General features: G+C 38.9%; 1 protein-coding gene across 1 annotated transcript in view; it reads left to right on the top strand.

Annotated features, from left to right (window-relative positions):
* Tmem131 (transmembrane protein 131) overlaps nt 1-18,333 on the top strand; it is a 169,323-nt gene that overhangs the window by 84,889 nt on the left and 66,101 nt on the right. Inside the window, exons 5-6 of the mRNA XM_005400698.2 lie at nt 11,105-11,228; nt 17,525-17,641. Of these exons, the coding sequence (XP_005400755.1) occupies nt 11,105-11,228; nt 17,525-17,641 (241 nt within the window). The remainder of the gene's footprint in view (nt 1-11,104; nt 11,229-17,524; nt 17,642-18,333) is intronic.

Genomic DNA, 18,333 nt, shown 5'->3' with positions numbered 1-18,333 from the left:
GGCACTCTTCATAACTTACTTACTACTTCTCCCCCTTATTTTTTTTAATACAACTTCCTTTTTTTTCCTCTTTATCCAACCCATAGGAAAAGTGAGCCCATCTATAGCTCAGGTATTAATCCTGATTAATCCTGTTTTTGTTTGTGATCAGTTCAAGGATAGGTATAACCCGGTTCTACCTAGTAACATGTGGGCAGGCCTGCTGAAGGATTGTGGGGAAAGATTTCCTTGCTAAAAGGGGACACAAGAAAGAGCCACCTCTCTCCCCTGTATGTAATACCTGGGGTGCCATAGCAGCTGTCCTGCCATCAGGGAGGGAACTCAGTGCGGGTCTGAGGAACAAGCTAGCAGTGGAAAAATGGAAAAAACCCAAGTCTATGACGGCAGTGTCGAACTGCCCTCCCTGGGTGGTTTTGTTAGATTGCACTTATTAGTCTTGTCTTTCTTGATCTTGTGTAGTGTATAAGATACTGCACACCTCTTCCTCCCTGTGAGATCTTTTCCCTGCCTCTGCTGTTAGCTACTTTGTATTTTCCTGTGTCTGAGGCTATTCTTTCTTTTTTATTTTTCCCTATGTAGTGTATGTGCTGCCTCTTTCCTCACCCACCTTAGCCCAACTCGGCACTTTCTCAGCAGGTGTTCTCTCCCAAGCAGGTCTGAAAAATGGCCTGAGAGCAAAGAAAGGACACTACGTTGGCTCTCCTGTGCCCGGTATGGAGGCTGCTTGGGGAGCCCTGCCACAGTGTGAACTTACCTGGCTCCAAGAGAGTGTGAGCCTTTTTATTAGCTTGCCCAGATACAGGAGGAAGGTAGTAAGGGGGCAAAAGTGAGGCTTCAGACCTGCCAGTTACTAAATACCAAAAACAGATTAAGATTCTTTAGTAGAATCTTTTCAAGAATTTCAGGCCTTTTACAAAGGATGCAGGAAGCTCCCCCACATCTTTCTAGACCACTGTGTATTGATGCCTTGCATTACCTTGGTCAACCCTACTGCCCTCTAGAATTTGGTTCACACTCATCTGACCAAATTAACTTTCTTCAAAAATAGTCCTCTCTTTGTTTTCATCTTTCTGTTTAAACCTATTCTTTACTCTTACTTTGCATTTCTTCTCCATCTTCTCCCTTCTCTCCTCCTCCCCCATCCTAACATCTCTGCGTCCATCTGATTGCTGCGTCCATCTGACTGCTGCATCATGTCACCCCCTTCTGCGTGCCAGTGCTGTTAAATGTTTTTCTGTTTTCATAGCAACTCCTTTTTTCAAGCACTATGGCAGACTGTAGAAGATGCTTGGGTGGGAACTCGATTTACCAAATTCTTTGATTTATATAATTGTTAAATGCAGAAAATCCTCATTTCAAATCTAAAGTCTGAAATGGCTACTTAGTGGCTTTAAAGATGGACATGGAATAGATTGTCACTAAAAACGGAAATCTTTATTGTTAAAATAAATTCAGTTTATGAAAGGTTATTGTCCCTCCTGACTTTCTGGTATTTTAAGAAAATCAAGTAAGCCCTCTGTTTTAAAGGGATGTTAGGTTTCTAATTTCTAAGTATCCAGTATCTTTGTGAGAACATTTCCACCACTGTGTTTTTGAAAAGACTGTAGGATTTGTGATAATAGAGCGGTACAAAGTGCTGCATATTGATTTGGCCCAACTTCCTGTCAAAAGCTGTGTTTAGCAGAATGCTGTGTCACTGTCATTCGTGCGCTTTGTCCAGGGACAGTTACTCAGCTGTGTGCCCGCACGGCAGTGTCATCTCTCTGTGTGTGTAGGAAACTTGCCATTGACCACAGAATTGCAGTGTATTTCCAAGCTAGCCTCTAATTCGTAGCTACTTCTTCCTGATCCTTTTGAGTCTTGACTCTTCTAAAATATGGACAGTACTGTTTTTTACTGCAGCACTGCAGAGATCAGCTGTCACTTGCTCCAGCCTATTCATCTATAAATACTTTGCAGGCTCCTTTGGCCCTCATTCTTTGGCGCAGCCCCCAGTGGAAACAAACAGGACCAGCACTGGCAGGCATCTGGAACTTGATTTATTTTTAAATTTTACCTGTCTAGCCAAGCAGGTCACACATGCTGCTTGTGGTAGCAGAATTCTCAGATGATCTGCAGAATGTGTGGCCTCTAATGTACCTACATACATCTTCTCCCTGTTATTCAGTCCATTGCTAACCTAGGTGTTGCTGTAAAGGATTTTGAAAGTATAACTAAGGTCTGCTTGAGTCTGACCTAGTCCCTGAGCCTTGGAAGCCTGGCTGTGGCAGGTCGAAGCAGGCGTGTAGAGACTTGAAGCACAAGAAGTACTTGATGCAGGGTGTTTCCTTATGCAGGATTTGGAAACAGAGGGGCCTAGTGGCAAAAGACCAAGAACAATCTGAATTTTACCAGCAACCTGAATGAACTTAAAAAAAGGACTTTGTGTTTCACATGAGATCATAGCCCACAACAGCTTGAGACAGAAACCTTGTGAGACTCCGGGCAAATAAACCATGGAACTGTAAGATAATAAGTGGGCATTGCTTTAAGCCATTGTTTGTGCTGATTTGTTTCATAGCATAGAACATTAAGCACTGTATATTTACAAATAAATGTGTGCTTTTGCTGGTCCAGACCACTTGCATCACCAAGGGGGAGAGGGAATGGGCTATTCCTACAGGGGCCATCTGCTTCCTGTGTGCTAAGCTGCCCAGAGCTAGAAGAAGCCTGCACCCTGTGAGCATGTGCCTAGAGTAGCCTGCAGTGCCCTTCCTAATACTTTCTCTCCATCCTCCTTACTCCCTGCAAACTTCTTTGAACAACATAGGTATGTGACCCTTCTCCTCTGGGCAAGGGCTCACTTGTACAGGTGAGGCCCAGGGCCTTTTCTCTGAGTCCTAGAGGAATGGGTAAAGCCAGCCTCTGCAGTGCTGCAAAGCAGGCATTCTCATCCACCTGCTACTTCTGGGCTCCTGGAACCCAGAATCCTCTCTGCAGCAGGCCATCCATCCGTAGCTCTGACTTTCAGAAAGACCCCTCAGAGCACCTGTCCATCTTATGCCCTGTCTTCTTTACCTTAGCAGAGATTGACTACACTGAAGTCACACAAGCAACATAAAGAAATTCAGAGGGTAGTGACTGATAGACTGCCAGCTAGCCTGCGGTCTGTTTAAATTGTAGAAGAGCTACTGGGGATTGAATTCGGGGCCTTTGTAATGATCTACATCCCCAGTCCTTTTTAAAATTTTGTATTTGTTTTTTATTTATTTCAGACAGAGTCTTGCTAAGTTGCCCAGGTGGAACTCAGATTTGCAATTCTCTCCCTCAGCCTTCCAAAGGGCTGGGATTATAGGTGTGTGCCACTGTGCCTGGCTAAAGAACACTTTTTTAGAAAGTACCTAGCTTGTGAGCTTTCAGGACATGAGGATATTTTTATTTCTGTATACTGTTGCTCTACTTAACACTTCTATACAAAGCTTACGGAAGAAAATTTTTATCTTCTGTACTGTACCTTGTTTGTACAGCTTCTTCCTGCGGTACTGTGGCCATCGTTCAAGGTCCATCTAGATCTCTACCTGCTTCCCTGTTTCATGGGCCTATGTCCCCATCTGGGATCAGTGAGCCAACTGGTTAAGAGCTGTAGTCTCTATCAGAGGTGAGAGGATCTCAGCAGGCTGGATGCTTAGTAGTTTGAGGAGTTTGGAGGACAGTTGGCTTCCTGATCTCTAACCCCACTTGTGTCTACAGGCGTTACTGCTTTGTCAGTGTCTCAGGACCCAAGCAAGCCCTGCTTTCACTCCTCTCACCTGTGACTAGACTCTTAAACCATGGAATTATTGTGGACCTCATGTTGGCTGGGCTGTAAACCTGGGTTTCAGCCCAAGTTTTTGCTTCTCTGTGTAAAGCAGAGAAACATTTTGGGGGGTTCTCAGCTCCCAGAGAAGTCTTCCGTGACTGCTGATGCAGCACAGTCAACAGCTCTCAGCTGGGAAACTTGATGGCATCTTGTCTTCTGCACAACCTTCCCACTCCTGCAAGGTGGTGGCGGCTGCAGCTTTCAGAAAACATGGCTTGGCTTAGGCTTCAGAGGTGTCAAAACACAGCCGACCTCAAGACAGCAAAACTTCTTGCAGGCGTTACAATGAAACGTTCAAATGACGTAAAATAAAGCTGTGCCCACTGTTACAAAACATAAGAAAAATGTGTCAGATGTTTACGAGAGGCAATGAAAGTTCTTATTTATATGATTGTTAGATGCTGTGCATGTGTTTGGGGCAGTATGGAAAGAAAATAGATACTCCATTCTAGAAAAGACAGAAAATACGGAGTCCAAAATTTAACTATAGGTGAAGCTACCAAAGAAATGAGAAAGTAGGGGTCAGTTGGTTTCACTTTGATTTACGTGATTCAGAATATGAAAATCAAATGAAGTTTCTGACTGTATTAAAAGTCAGGTTGACTGCATGAAATTCTGGCCGATTTTTGATTTGGGAGTTTTCTCAAAGAAAGATGATAAAGTCATAATAAGAAAGTTAGGCTTATACTGAAACAAGATAAAATGCTATTTGGACAATTGGCTACACTTGGAGTTTACTTATTGTAATAGTTATCTAATGAGTCTACTAATATTCCATTCGCTAATATTTCCATTTATAAGTAGTATTTGCTTGCATACTTTTCAGTTTGAGAATATCAGAATACACAGGGCTTAAGAGATTTGGTGGTTAGATAATCAACCGTAAAAATAAAGTAGCGTTATTTTAATGTTGGCCCTAACTGTAGATCCTCAGCAAACTCTTTTCACATTGACCTTAAGGAAGTAACTCATATAACAAAGCCATCTTTATCGACATCTAGTTACTGTTAAAAGAAGACTACAATGTTTTATTCCATTTTCATATGGTCCTTAACAGTTGTGGAGTAGTGTTACTTTTCAAGGTATTTTCATTAAACCTTTACCTATTTTTCCTTTTGTGTGTGAAATACATACACTGAAAAATGTGTAAGACATATATGTAGCTTTACATCCATTTCACAGCTCAAGAACTACAACACTTGTCAGCACCTAGACACCATTCTGTACTGCTTCCTGATGAGTCTCATTTTTCTCCTCAGAATTAACGACTATGCTGAATTTTCATAACCATTTCTAGATTTTCTTTACGATTATACTACCTATGCATCCACCTCTAAATAGTGTATTAGTTTTGCCTGTTTTTGAACTAACATGGCTAGGTTTTTATATTGAAGTCCTTCAGACCTCTAAAAAAAAGAAAAGACAAGAAAATGATTCTTGTATAACTCGGTAGCATTGTAACTGTGTGTATCAACAGACTGCACTCCTTGTATGTCTATAGAGTTCATCCAAACCTTCTCTTTTGTTTTCAGTGGCCTCTAGATTTAGGTAAGATAGAAACTCATCCCTCAGGCAGCACTCTGCAAAGTCAAAATTTTAAACATATGGCCCAGTCTTTCTCCTCTCCAAAAGAACCCAGGATTTGGGGTTTTTTCCCCCTAGTTGTGCTGTCATGCCAGCAGCAGAGGCTCTGGGGAATTGGTGCCACAAATTTTCCTACCTGCTTTAATGTGGCTGGTTTTGTGTTCACCTCAGGTACAAGAGCCTTGTAACTAGTTTCTGGATTTCTTATAGAGGGAATTTTTCTGTGGATTGTTAATTTAATGTCTAAGTGGGATAAGGAGGTCTAGATCTTCCTGTTCTGCCATCTTGCCAGCATCTCCTTTAACCACCATTGTCCTCTTTATTTATATAAACAAAGTTTTATTCTAACACAGTCATGCCCATTCATTTACATTTTGTCTATAGAAATAAGAAATAGAAAATCTGAGTAGAAGTTTATAACAGGTAAAGAAAGAGTTTTAATTAGTTACCAGAAACTTCCCAAGAAGCAAGCCTTGGCACGCTTAGCTTTACTGATAAATTCTGGTACCAGTCATTCACTAACTGTTCCAAAGAATGGAAGGAGGAACACATTCCAACTCTATTTTCAGGTATTACCCTGATAGTAGAACAAGAAAAATAAAACCATTGTGCACAAATACCTCTTGTGAATATAGGTGCAAAACTCCTACACAAGGCAAGTCTGGTGGTGCATGCCTGTAATCCTAGTATTCTGGGAGGCTGAGGCAAGAGGATATCAAGTTTCATCCAACCCTGGGCAACTTGGTGAGACCTTATTCCAAAATAAAAAACAAAAAGGGGGTAGACACAAAGCCCAGTGCGAAGTCACCCGAGTTCAAACCCCAACAACACAAAAACGGAGAGAAAATAAGAGAGAGAAAAAGACAGAGAGAAAAGAAAGGGAAAAGAAAAGCCTCCACAAATTACCAACAAGTAGAATCCAGCAGTGTATAAAAATAATTATATACTGTTACGGTATAAATCAACAGTGACCCTAAATACTCCATGCACTCTTACGCAAGGCTTCTAGAAAGTGATTGAATCATGGGGTAGGAGTTCAGTGTTCTGTTAGAAGGTGGGATCTGGTCAGAAGAGATGGGTCACTGGGCCATGAGCTGGAAGGGTATAGCTCCCTCCTTGACCCCTCCCTTTATTCTCTCTGTTTCCTGGCTGCCCGCTGGGATCTCCTCGGCTGGGCCCTCTACATGCCATTTCTGCGTGTGAGCCTGCCAACCACAGACTGAAACTGTGGGCCGCAAATGAGCCTCTCGTCCTTTTAAGTTGCAAGTTTATTATGGTATTTTTATGGTATTTTTATTTTTATGGTATCAGGTATTATGTCTCAGCCAGAAAAAGTGATGGAGACATACACCATGACTAAGTGGTGATCTAAGTGATCTCAAGAATGCAGAGTTAGTTTAACATTTGAAAATCATTAATATACTGCATCATATTAATAGAATAAGGGAGAGATGTGATCCTGTCAATAAACACAGCAAAAGCATTTGAAAAGATACATAGCATCCTTTTATGATAATTCTCAGCAAACTAGGAGTAGAAGGGAATGTCTTCATCCTAATAAAGGTCACCTATAAAATCCCAAGGCTGACATTCTTAATAGTGAAAGAATGAAAAATTTCCCCCAGTAGCAAGACAGGGATGTCCATTCTTGCCATCTCTAATCAATCATGTTCCAGATCTGACTAGGTGAGAAAAAAAAAACGAAGCCACCTAGATGAGAAAGGAAAAAATAAAACCATCTCTATTATAGATTTTGTGCTTTAGTATATAATCCTAAGGAAACTACTTAAAATATATATAAAATCTTTTAGCAGTAATAAGCAAGTTTAGTTTGGTTGCAGAATACAAGGTCAATATAAAAAACCTTTTACATTAGTATTGAGCAACCTTAAAAATGAGAAAACAGTTCCACTTACAGTAGTATCGAAAAGAATAGAATATTAAATATAAATTTGACAGAAGGAGTATAAAACTTGTGTACTGAAAACTACATGTCATTACCAAGAGAAATGAAAGAAGTAGGAAAACATCCCATGTTCATGGATCAGAAGACACACATTAAGATTACAGTATCCCTAAATTGATCTATGAATTTAACTCAGTCCCCATAAAAATCTCAGCTATCTCTTATTGCAGAAATTGACAACCTGATCTTAAAAGCACATGGAAATAAAAAGGATTCAGAAAAGCCAAAGCAGTCTTTAAAAGGAAAACAAAAGTTAGAGAACTCCCAAATGCAGAATCGCTTTACAAATCAGTAGTATTCAAGGCACTGTGATACTGCCATAAGGCTAGTTATGTAGATAAGTTGAAAAGAATTTAGGTCCTAGAAATAAACCCTTATAGTCTTGCCAGTCGGTTTTGCCAGTGGTGCTGTCACTGAGAAACTGATGCAGCCAGGAACCCAGCCCTTGCTCCTTAGTTCTCGGTTCTTTGTGTCTTTGATGAAAGATTTCAGGCAAGGCACATAGGCAATCATGCAGAAGAATAAGAGTTTATTGTACAGACAAAGTCATTTATTCCTTCAGGTGAGAAGGCTGGCACTGTCGCAAAGACATCTGCACTGAGTTTTAAGTTTGTATATATTTTTATGCACACATTTCCCCTGGGGTTCAGGGAACTATGGTGATTATGGTGCTTATTGCCATTTTTCTTAGAGGTTGCTATGGAATAGAACTGATATCTCAAAAATGTCTTCCTTGTTCTGTGTAAGTAGTTAGTGTTCCCTTGGGGGCCTTAGTCATATAAGAAATTTACCAAAGAAACTTAGTTAAAACTAGGTTCTGATCTAAATCAGGTCTCAGCCTAAGGAGGGAGAGTTGTTAAAGAATGTTCTCCTTTCTGATATTATTGGATGTAGGCCATGGCATCCAGCAATGCTGTATGCCTTATTTTGGAAAAAGAGGTCCAAGTGGCAAGGAATGGGAAGGAATGTGCACACTGTATAACCTTAAAATGTCATGGTGCTCTGTGGGATCACTCTGGATCTGACACCTAACAAACATGTGGTGACATGAAGCTTTTCTTCATCTAGCTATAACTAGCAAAGCAAGCTATTTTGGACTTCCCTGCACCCCATACCCTTGGACCCATGTCTGACTACCTACCTGACAGTGCAAAGACAATTTAATGGCAAAAGAGTAGTCTTTGCAACAGATGATGCTGGGACAACTTGATATCCACATATAAAAGAATTGAATTGGATCCCCACCTCACACTATATACAAAAAATAATTCAAAATGTACCAGAGCTAAATGCCATGTGATACTATCAGGGAAGTAAAATGACAAGCATAAGATACCATGTATCTCATGCAAGATATGTAGGCCTGGCCAAGTCTAATGTTAACAAAATGGGGAAATAAAATCCTCTTACAGGTACAGTCATAAAATTGGGAATGGTGTTATAATCTGTCAGGACATTGTATATGGTATCTAATTATACTGACTTACCATGTTACTATGGCATGTGAATTCATGAGCTACTATCTTATAATGTGTGTTAATGAAGGATAGAAGATCAAGCCTTGGTCTTGGTCTCACCTTATGGATCTTTTTTAGTACCAAGAGTCAAACTCAGGACCTTGCGCTTGCCAGGCATGTGCTTGTGTCGCTGAGCTATATCCTTGACCCCTTACCTTATGAATCTTAAGAGAGAGATTATCTCCAAAGTGGACAGCCCCAGTTCTGTACATACACAAAACTTTTGATTGCCCCATATCTGTTACTACTTTATCCAAAACAGCATCTAGGCAGAAGCAAAGTCCTGGCACTAGCCCCAGGACTTAGGAGGACCAGAGAAAGGAGTCAGAGGAGCACATGCTCAGGGGCAGCCAGCGAGGCACCAGCTCCTTACCTATGCCGCCCTTTCTTCTGTTGGGGGTTGAGGAGCAGGTTCTACTTGCCTCAGGGCAAACAGGGAAAGCAGAGGAGAATAGTAGTTTGGAAGCCTTCCTGTAGCCTACCCTCTCACAGTCTCTCAATTCCCTCTCACCTGCCAGTTCAAGGCAGCCTTCAGTGTCTCCAAAGATTTTTCACTGAGGGGTGCTGTTTCTTGGAATCAGTCTCTGCCTCTAACTTGTAAATTTTTTCAGCATTGTTGGGGGATTAGGTGGGAATAGCAAGAAGAGCCACCATGTACTGATTCACCATCCTTCAAGGAATCTAAAACCCCTGGTTCATTTTCTTAAACTAGCAAAAGTTGTCAGCTGTTTATCCGCTGTTTTATCAGCTTTCCCAAGTCGTTAATTAGAAGCAATCAAGGGGCAAAGTTGGAGAGATGAAAGCATGCTGGACACATGCAAAACCCAGTTCTGTCTCTAGTTTCAGCTGCTTAGGGTTTAGGGTTTAAGCACAGATCTTGAACTTGAACTATAAAACACAAAATTTCAAAAAGCATGGACTGAAGCGGTTCACAAGAGGAAAGACCTTATGAAAGAAGGTTGTATTTGAATTAGAAAATGAAAGTTCGGAGGATATGGAAGATAGGAAACAGAGCAAATAGGTGGCAAAGACATGGGGGTCATGCACGTGGAACTCGCCTGACTTGAGTAGAAGTTTGGGTTGTGAAAACTTAGGGAGTTACTTCTTTAGGTTGAGTAACACCAGGTTAGAGAGAAGCTTAGTAATAGTGAGAGGGAGGGGGAGGAAGAGTGGAGAAAGTGAGCATGCATGCACATGCACTCTCACCACACCCCTGCTACCCTGCCGAGTAATATGGGCAGGACTCGATGTGTGTAAGATTTGTCTTTTACCCTCAAGGTACTGATAATCTTCTTGGAAAAAAGACTGACATCAGTGAAATCACTAGATAGCACTAAAGAAAAAGATATAATTTACATACAGAATTCTCTTATGCTATAAAAGTTAGGAAGCCTGTGCAAATAAGATAAGCTACCGAAGTACAAGTGGACTTTATAAGATTTTGCTTTTAGGGCAGTCTGTGTAACATGGATGCTGAGGGGAACATTAAAATGGATCTGCAAACCATTGAGTGTGTGTTTAAAAATATTGTTCCTTTGAGAGGGTGTAGTTAGTGCTGGTGGTTAGGCCGTGGAATAGACCTAGATGGCCTTGATTCAAATCCAGGTTCCAGCTGTGACTTTGGGCAAGTCAGTTAACTTTTTGTGCCTCAGTATCCACATCTATAAAATGAGGATAATAAAAAAAATCCCTAATTCACAAGATCCCTTTCTATGATTCTGCACTCAGTTTGTGCTCTTATGTTGAGGAGCACCGTCAGTGGACTTTGAGAAGAGGACCTGATGGACACTTAATAAGAATTTGGGATGATATCAGAGAAAAGAGTGTGTGGTCCTTTTGTTCCCAGCCTGCTTCCTCCATAGATTGTAAACTTCTTTGGACTGAGGCTCGCTTCATTACATCACAGCACTAGAGCAGCATAACAGACAGTTGACATTCAGTAAACATTTGTTGAGTAACAAAATTATTTTTGTGTGTAATTTTATATAGTGGTCAATTAATCTCATCATATATTCAAATATGAGTTTGCAATGGTTTTGCTGTTGCTCTTTTGCTGTGATGGACTTCATGGTAGGCAAGCACACTGCCACTGAGCTACATCCCCAGCCCTGTCTTAATTTTTTTTAACAACTAGTAATTATCTCAGCAGTTAGAATTACCTTTGAAGTATTGGTGACAGTTTTCTTTTTGTTCTTACAGGCCAGTTGGGATGCCAAAAATGGAAAAAGTCTACTTACATAATCCTAGTTCTGAAGAAACTATTACCTTAGTATCAATATCTGCTACAACATCACATTTTCATGCATCTTTTTTTCAAAATAGGGTAAGTACCTCTGTTAAAAATTATTTTTTATGAAGTGTGAAATTAAAAGTTTGTTTTTATTGGTGAATAATTTTATTTTGCTATAATTAGAATCTAGTTTGAATGTTTACCTTTCCTAGATTTCAGTTTGTCCCACTTCCTAAAAATTATTACTTCTACTCTTAAATACTCATTATTCTTCTCAACATGGAACACCTCAACAGATGTGCTAGGGATCATAAGCACTCTGGAAAACTGCACAGTATTCTGACATTCTAATTATAAGCAAACTCCTTGGCATTGTGTTAAGTTTTCTTTTGCTGCATAATGAATCACCACAGACTTGGTGACTTAAGGCAACACTGGCTTAGCAGCACGTAGTTGATGAGTTGTAAGCCCAGCAGGTTGTTTCCTCAGTGTATCACAGGGTGAAATTCAGGCGGCCTAGCATCTGCATCCTTGTCTCAAGGCACCTTGTCTGGGGAAATCCACTTCCAAACTCATTCAAGTTGTTGACAGAATGACGTTTCCGGTGGTTGTAGAACTGAAGCCCCCATTTCATTGTTGGCTGTCGACCCTGCCCACTCTGAGTTCAGGCTTCATCACTTCTCATGGGGCTGCTGCATCTCCAAACCAGCAGCCAGACATCCTTCCCCCTCCTGCTTCATCTTTCTCCAGCTTTCTCTCTGCCACCCACAGCTCAAACTCTGCTTTTAAAGGCTCATGATTCAATCAGGACCCTCTAGATGATCTCCCTTTCTGTGTTTCGTTTTTTGCTTTTTATAGTACTGTTTTTTGAACCCACAGCCTTGCACATACTAGGCAAGTGCTTTATCTTGCAACATCCCTGGCCCATAGCCTCTCTTTTAACTCAAAGTTGGCTGTCTCCTAACCCTAATTACACCTGTAAAATCTCTATTACTGTGTAGTGTCTTTCAGAGTCAGTGTCTCAGAAATCAGCCAGGAAGTCCTGGGGACCATATTAGGGTTCTGCCTAACAAAAGCATCTTCTAAAATTTTACTTGTAGCTTTTGTAGGTGGTTGGAAACTTGTTATGAAAAAGGAAGAAATTTTTTCTGACCAAAAATAAAATTGGATCTTAACTAAATTTTGAAATTGAAAGAATACATTACCCCTTCATGTATAAGTTTCCAAAATAATTAACAAAATAACAAAAGGAAGTAAGTGAATGGAACCTGATTTCATGTTTGTAGGGTTTTTACTGAATCCTTTAAAGGGATGTCCCTAAAGAACACAGAAAGAACTTCTTGAGCACACAAGATATTGATTACTGTGTTAATTTTATATCAATTTTAGATTTTTACATTTTTCATTTCTAAATTCCTGTGTCGTTATATATTGGTGTTAGGTAGCAACTTCTAAGGTAAAAAAAAAAAAAAAAAGATTGGCATAATTTTGCCTTGTCTTCATTGAAAAGTATTTTATAAAGGAAGGATTAATAAGTCAGTGTGTTGTTTTTGGTAACAAAAATTTTAATTTTTTGTGGTTCTCATGGAAAATATTTCTTCTCCAAAATATTTCTTAAATTTCCTTTATGTTATTCTTCGTTTCCTAAGAGATATTTTTACAATTTGTGTGAGTGCACCAATGGTCTCAGTAGACATTTCAGTGCTGAAAGAGACTTGTGTATACACATGAAAAACTGAGTCCCCAGGGCTTTGCCCCAGTCATGGAGTTACTTACCAGAGCCAAGGTCAAGGTCTCCCCAGTGACTTGTATCACATTTCGCTACAGTGAGTGGCTCATGTCTGACAACCTATATAGAGAGGTACACTTTTGTATAAGTAGAACTGCCCATCTTCCAGTCACTGCCCTTGTACAGAGACGTGTCTGGTTAGAGAGAAGGTAAAAATGGAGACAGCTCAAAAATAGCTCAAAACTGCACTGCACATTTTATTTTTTTTAACTTTTACCTCATTTTGCTAATTGAAGGGATATTTTGTTGTTTCTCAACACTCCCAACTTCACCTGGGTTAAAGACCAGGGTTTTCACTTTTTTTTTTTTAAACTGTGATCACAATACAGAGGGAGCCAAGAGTTATACACAGGGATTCTTGCTGCGGTAGGAAAACAATGCAAAGGAAAGGAACATCCAAAGAGATCAGCCTCATTAGGCTCCAGTCCGTGGAGTGGAAGCCCAGGCGCATCTCTGAGTTTTCAGGGAGAGTCAGCATTTTATATGTATCTCCACATATTTACAGAATAAAAAGTAATTCAGTCTTAGAAAGACAGTGTGGACTGAAGAACTCAGCCTAATGAGCACCAGTTTGACACCTCTGAACCAGACCGTCCCAGGTACCCACTTCTACAGATGAACTTTATGCAAAGAAAACAATTTTTTAAAAAATGTTTAGAAAGATAAGCTAAATTTGTATTTAATCAAACAAGTTAAAAGCAAGTGTATTTTCTGCTGTCTGGAGGTAGAATTAAACAATGAAAATGATTACATGTGTCAAAGTCTACATTTAGATTAACTCCACTTATCTTCAAAGAAGGTGAAAGTCTATGTTTCTTACCTTTTTTCCTTCTTCTTGTTTTGCATCTGTTTTCCGTAGTATTATAAGACATTGATTCAGAAAGTTCGATAGGGAGAGAGGACAGAGAGAAGGACTTCAAGGGGTGGGAGAAATGACCTTATTTCCCCTCAGCTGCAGTGTCGGGCCTGCAGTGCTAGCCTCTGGGGGAAGGAGGTGTCCCGGAGAGGCTTCCTCTCTGGTGCTCATGCACCGAGTGCCTCCATCAGATCCCTGGGCAGATCCTATTTCTTTGACAATGAAAGGTTTTCTGTAACTTACATTTTTTTTAAATTATTAACTGATATCATCTCTACATTAACTATAGAAGTACAGAAAAAAGAATAATTATTACTTAAAAGACTAGTTTTACAGTTACATTTTAATATATTATATATATATATGAATAATCTTGTTAAAAGTTTTGACTTTAAAGACTACCTGAAAATCAAGAACAGTAGTAATAAGAGGAGATGTAGGAAATGTGGTTGTGTGACAATTTTATTTCTATATAACCTGTCATTATTATTTGTTGGTTTATCTATGGTGATCTATTAATTAAATATAACTAATTAATTATAATTAAAGTTATGTCATAATGATACTGTAATTTAGTCCTATTCATCTTTTATGACTTGACTATATATTGAATATAAAGTATACAGTGTATGTTTTCAATCATAGAATGCAGATTTTTAATATTTTATAATAATCAAATTTTGATTGCTTAAATTGTGGAAGTGGATGTTTTACACACATAAGATAAAAATTATTTTTTCTTGATTACCTAGAACTCTCTAAATTTTCAGGAATGAAAATTAGAAAAACTTTCCTTCCCTTTATGACTAAATTTAAGATACTTTAGTCAATTTTAGTTACTTTTAGAAGCCTAGATATTATTTATTTGATTTTAGTTCAGTACTGATGTCCATGTATGTTATTGAGAATTGAACCAAATGTGATATAGCCCTAGTGTGGGATACTGGGCAGATAATTAAAAGAGTGAAATAGATCTGTATCTATTGATCTGGAATAATATATATGATGTGCTGATCTGTAGGGAAAGCACATTGTGGAACAGAACCTCACTTTTGTTGAAAGCAAAATCTGAGTATTTGGTTATATTAGTAAGCGCCAGAGCGAGTTACTGATGGATGTACCAGGTTTGGATAACCCGAGAGGGATGAGAAGGAACGGGGTGGAAGGTATTAGCCAGAGTCGTGGAAAGAATGAAGTTTGTGAACTGAGTGAGGTATCACTATTTTTCATCTTTGTACTGTATCAGTAAATGAAATAAGCACTTGTTACTTTCTCAACTTAAAACATATAAGAGAATATAAATTTAAAAGCTTTTCCACCTGTACAAAAATAAGAATTTAAGTAGTTTGACAGATATTTGTTAAGTACCCATCAAGTGCCAATTCTTTGGGTTGACCCCTGAACAGTAGAGAACCTTTACTGAGGATGAACACTTCTGTGGGGTTTGGGGGACATCAGCAGAGGGGAGCCAAAGCATTATAAATAAATTGTCTAAGATCTTAAAAGATGAGAAAAAGGTGCAAAAAAGAAAAACATTAGGATAAGAGGACTACGATCAAGGCAATCCACTTTTAAGTAGGATGATCAGGATAGAGTAAGTTTCCTCGAGAAGGTAGTGTTTGAACAAGGGAATGAGGTAGGACTATGTAGAAGAAAGCCAGTATATGGAAGAAAATCATCCCAGAAGAGAAGCATCAAGCAGGGAACAGGCTCTGGTGTGCGAGCGGGCCTGGTGTGCAAGCGGGCCTGGTGTGCAAAGCAAGTGTGCAAGACTAGAGTGAGCAGGAGGGGCGTGATGGCACCCAGATGGGCAAGAGTCTTTCAGGCTGGTTTTCTCCTGATTGAAACGGGAAGACAGAGGGTTTTGAGTAGAGGAATGAAATAGTAACTTGTATTTTAAAAGGGTCACTTCGTCAAAAGTAGAAGAGAAGCAGGAGAATTAAAATGTGGGCTACTTTGGTTATCTGTTTCATTTTGAGTGAACTTCGTCAGATTTGGTAGGTTATCAGAGAATGTGTCTGCTTCCTCTAGTTGTGAAATTGATGGTTTTAGTGCTGTCCGTAATATCCTTTTGTCACCTTTTTATTTGTAAAGGATATAGTATGGTGGTATCTATATTTCCGTTTCTTACGTTTTTGTCCTCCCTTTTAGTCAGTCATTTTGGGTAGGGCTTTTATCAGTTTTGTGAAACTTTTTGAAGCACCAACACTAGTTTCATTGACTTTTTCTTTCTTTCTTTTTGCTATTTTCTGTTTTCTATTTCATTAGTTTTTTCCTCTTTATTAGTCTTGGTTTTACTTACTTTAGATTTAATTTATTCTTATTCTAACTTCTCACAGCAGAAACTCTGAACTATGTGTTCAAAATAGCATTGTACTGCTATACATATACTGTAAATTTGCTTCTATTTATATACAATAATTTCCTTCCAGGTGTTGTTTTAACTGCTGCCCACAAATTCTGATATGTTGTATTTTCATTTCAAATCAGTTCAAAATATCTTAAAATTTCTCTTGTGACCACCTGCATGACCAGTGTGTTATTCAGAGGTGTGCTGTTTAATTCCAGACTATCTGGAGAACCAACAGATAAAAATCTATTATTAATTTCTAGCTCAGGTATGAATTCAAGTTTGCATGTGCAGTTTTTTTTTTTTTTTTTTTTTTTTTTTTTTTTTTTTTTTTTTGGTTTTTCTCCGGTACTGGGAACCGAACTCACGACCTTGCTGCATGTGCAGTTTGTAGGAGTTCTGCAGTCTTCTTGAAGTCCAAACTGTAGATTCTTTATACCCTCTTGTGTACCCATTCTCTGCCATGGATGAGCCAGAAGGTGTTTGTCTTCTTTGGATTCAGGGTAGTTGATAATCTGTAATGAGTTCAAGAAAAGTTGTTGTTTTTGTAAATTGCACAGCTTGTCGTTGCTAATAATGCTGTAGAAACACTTTCCAACTTTTTTCATCCTAAAGTGAAGACCAAGTCTTATGCCATGTACTTTGAACTATACTGTACTTTGGATAGCAAATAGTCTTCTAGCCATAGAAGCAAAATAAGAGAAATTGAAGGCTTTGCCTATTAAACATGTTGTAAGGCTTCACTCACTGCAGGTAGAACTGCAGTCCCAGTCTCGAACTTCATGAGTAGCCCCTATTGTTTCTAGTGATAAAATTTTATTTCACTAACTACGGTGACATTCTCAATCTGCACAAGGTCACAGGAGTGAGTGCCAACACATTTTTCCCCTGCCTTCTTTGCTAATTTAAATTGCAGAGGCATTTTGTGCCTTGTGTGGACGAATGGCAGAGATGGAGGGGTTGAGGCCTTGCTTGTTCTTTATAATAACACAAGCTGATGCAGAATAGTAGCACAGTAGTACATTTCTGTGAAAAGTTCAGCTTTAGACAAGTGCCAGCTTGATTGTGTGATCATGAACTGCCTGTAATTAGGTTCTTTGTTGCAGCCTAGTGATTGTTGGGTGAAAAAGGGCCAGGGGAACTGTGTGCAGGGCTTTGTAGTGGACAGAGATAAGTGACGGAATGTGTTTGATATGACAGTACCTTTTGTGTTATTTTCCATTGCATAGTAGTTTGTGTAGCTTAAAGTTTAAGCCATTAAAGAAAAAAAAATATTAGCTTATGAAAACAATTCTGAGATACTTATTCTATAGGGAACTTGAACTATCTAATTTTGGTCAGCATGGCCTGATTTTTTTGGTTACCAATTTAATCTTATTGCTTTTCTTTTACAGAAAATTCTTCCAGGAGGAAATACATCATTTGATGTAGTTTTTCTTGCAAGAGTAGTAGGAAATGTAGAAAATACTTTATTTATTAACACATCTAATCATGGGGTATTTACTTACCAGGTAAGAATCAGATTAAAGCCTTTATTCATTTAATAGATTACAGTGGTCGTCATCGTCAATTTGTATGACCACCTTTTAAAAACTCACTTTTGAAATGGGATAATAGAAAATATAAAGATTTAAGGTTAGAGCATTTTTCTCTTTACTGTGAGTATCCCTATTCTAATCAGATGTTAACAAATGATCTGAAAGCTATAGTTGAAGTGCTAATGTAATGTAAGGTTGGCTGACAAAAGAGTAGCAAAAAATATTTTCATGCTAACTTTTAAATTGTATTCTTAATCGTTACACACTTATGAAACATACCTGATAATAGTTTTAAAGTTAAAATTTTGCCTGCTTCTCTTTTTTTTTTTTTTTGGTTTTTCTCCGGTGCCGGGAACCGAACTCACGACCTTGCGCTTGCCAGGCAGGCGCTTTTGCCGCTGAGCTAAATCCCCAGCCCCTTGCCTGCTTCTCTTTAGAAATATTTTTTAGTAATTTTTAATATAGGATCTTTGTTTGGATTATTAAAGTTAATGTTATACGACTCATAGTAAACCAGCTTTTCTGTATGTCAGCCATAATTCTGTGTATGAATCATGATTTTTATGTATCAAGGCTGTCAACATTATAAAGAAGAATAATTGCTTATATTTGTCTGATGTTATGCTGTACACGTACTTCTGCCTATATTATAGATTGTTATTCTC

This window comes from Chinchilla lanigera, unplaced genomic scaffold (assembly GCF_000276665.1).
Source record: "Chinchilla lanigera isolate Chin_1 unplaced genomic scaffold, ChiLan1.0 scaffold00069, whole genome shotgun sequence".
NCBI classification, from domain to species: Eukaryota; Metazoa; Chordata; class Mammalia; order Rodentia; family Chinchillidae; genus Chinchilla; species Chinchilla lanigera.
Note: the sequence above shows the minus strand (reverse complement) of the source record. Positions and strands in the feature narration are given on the sequence as shown.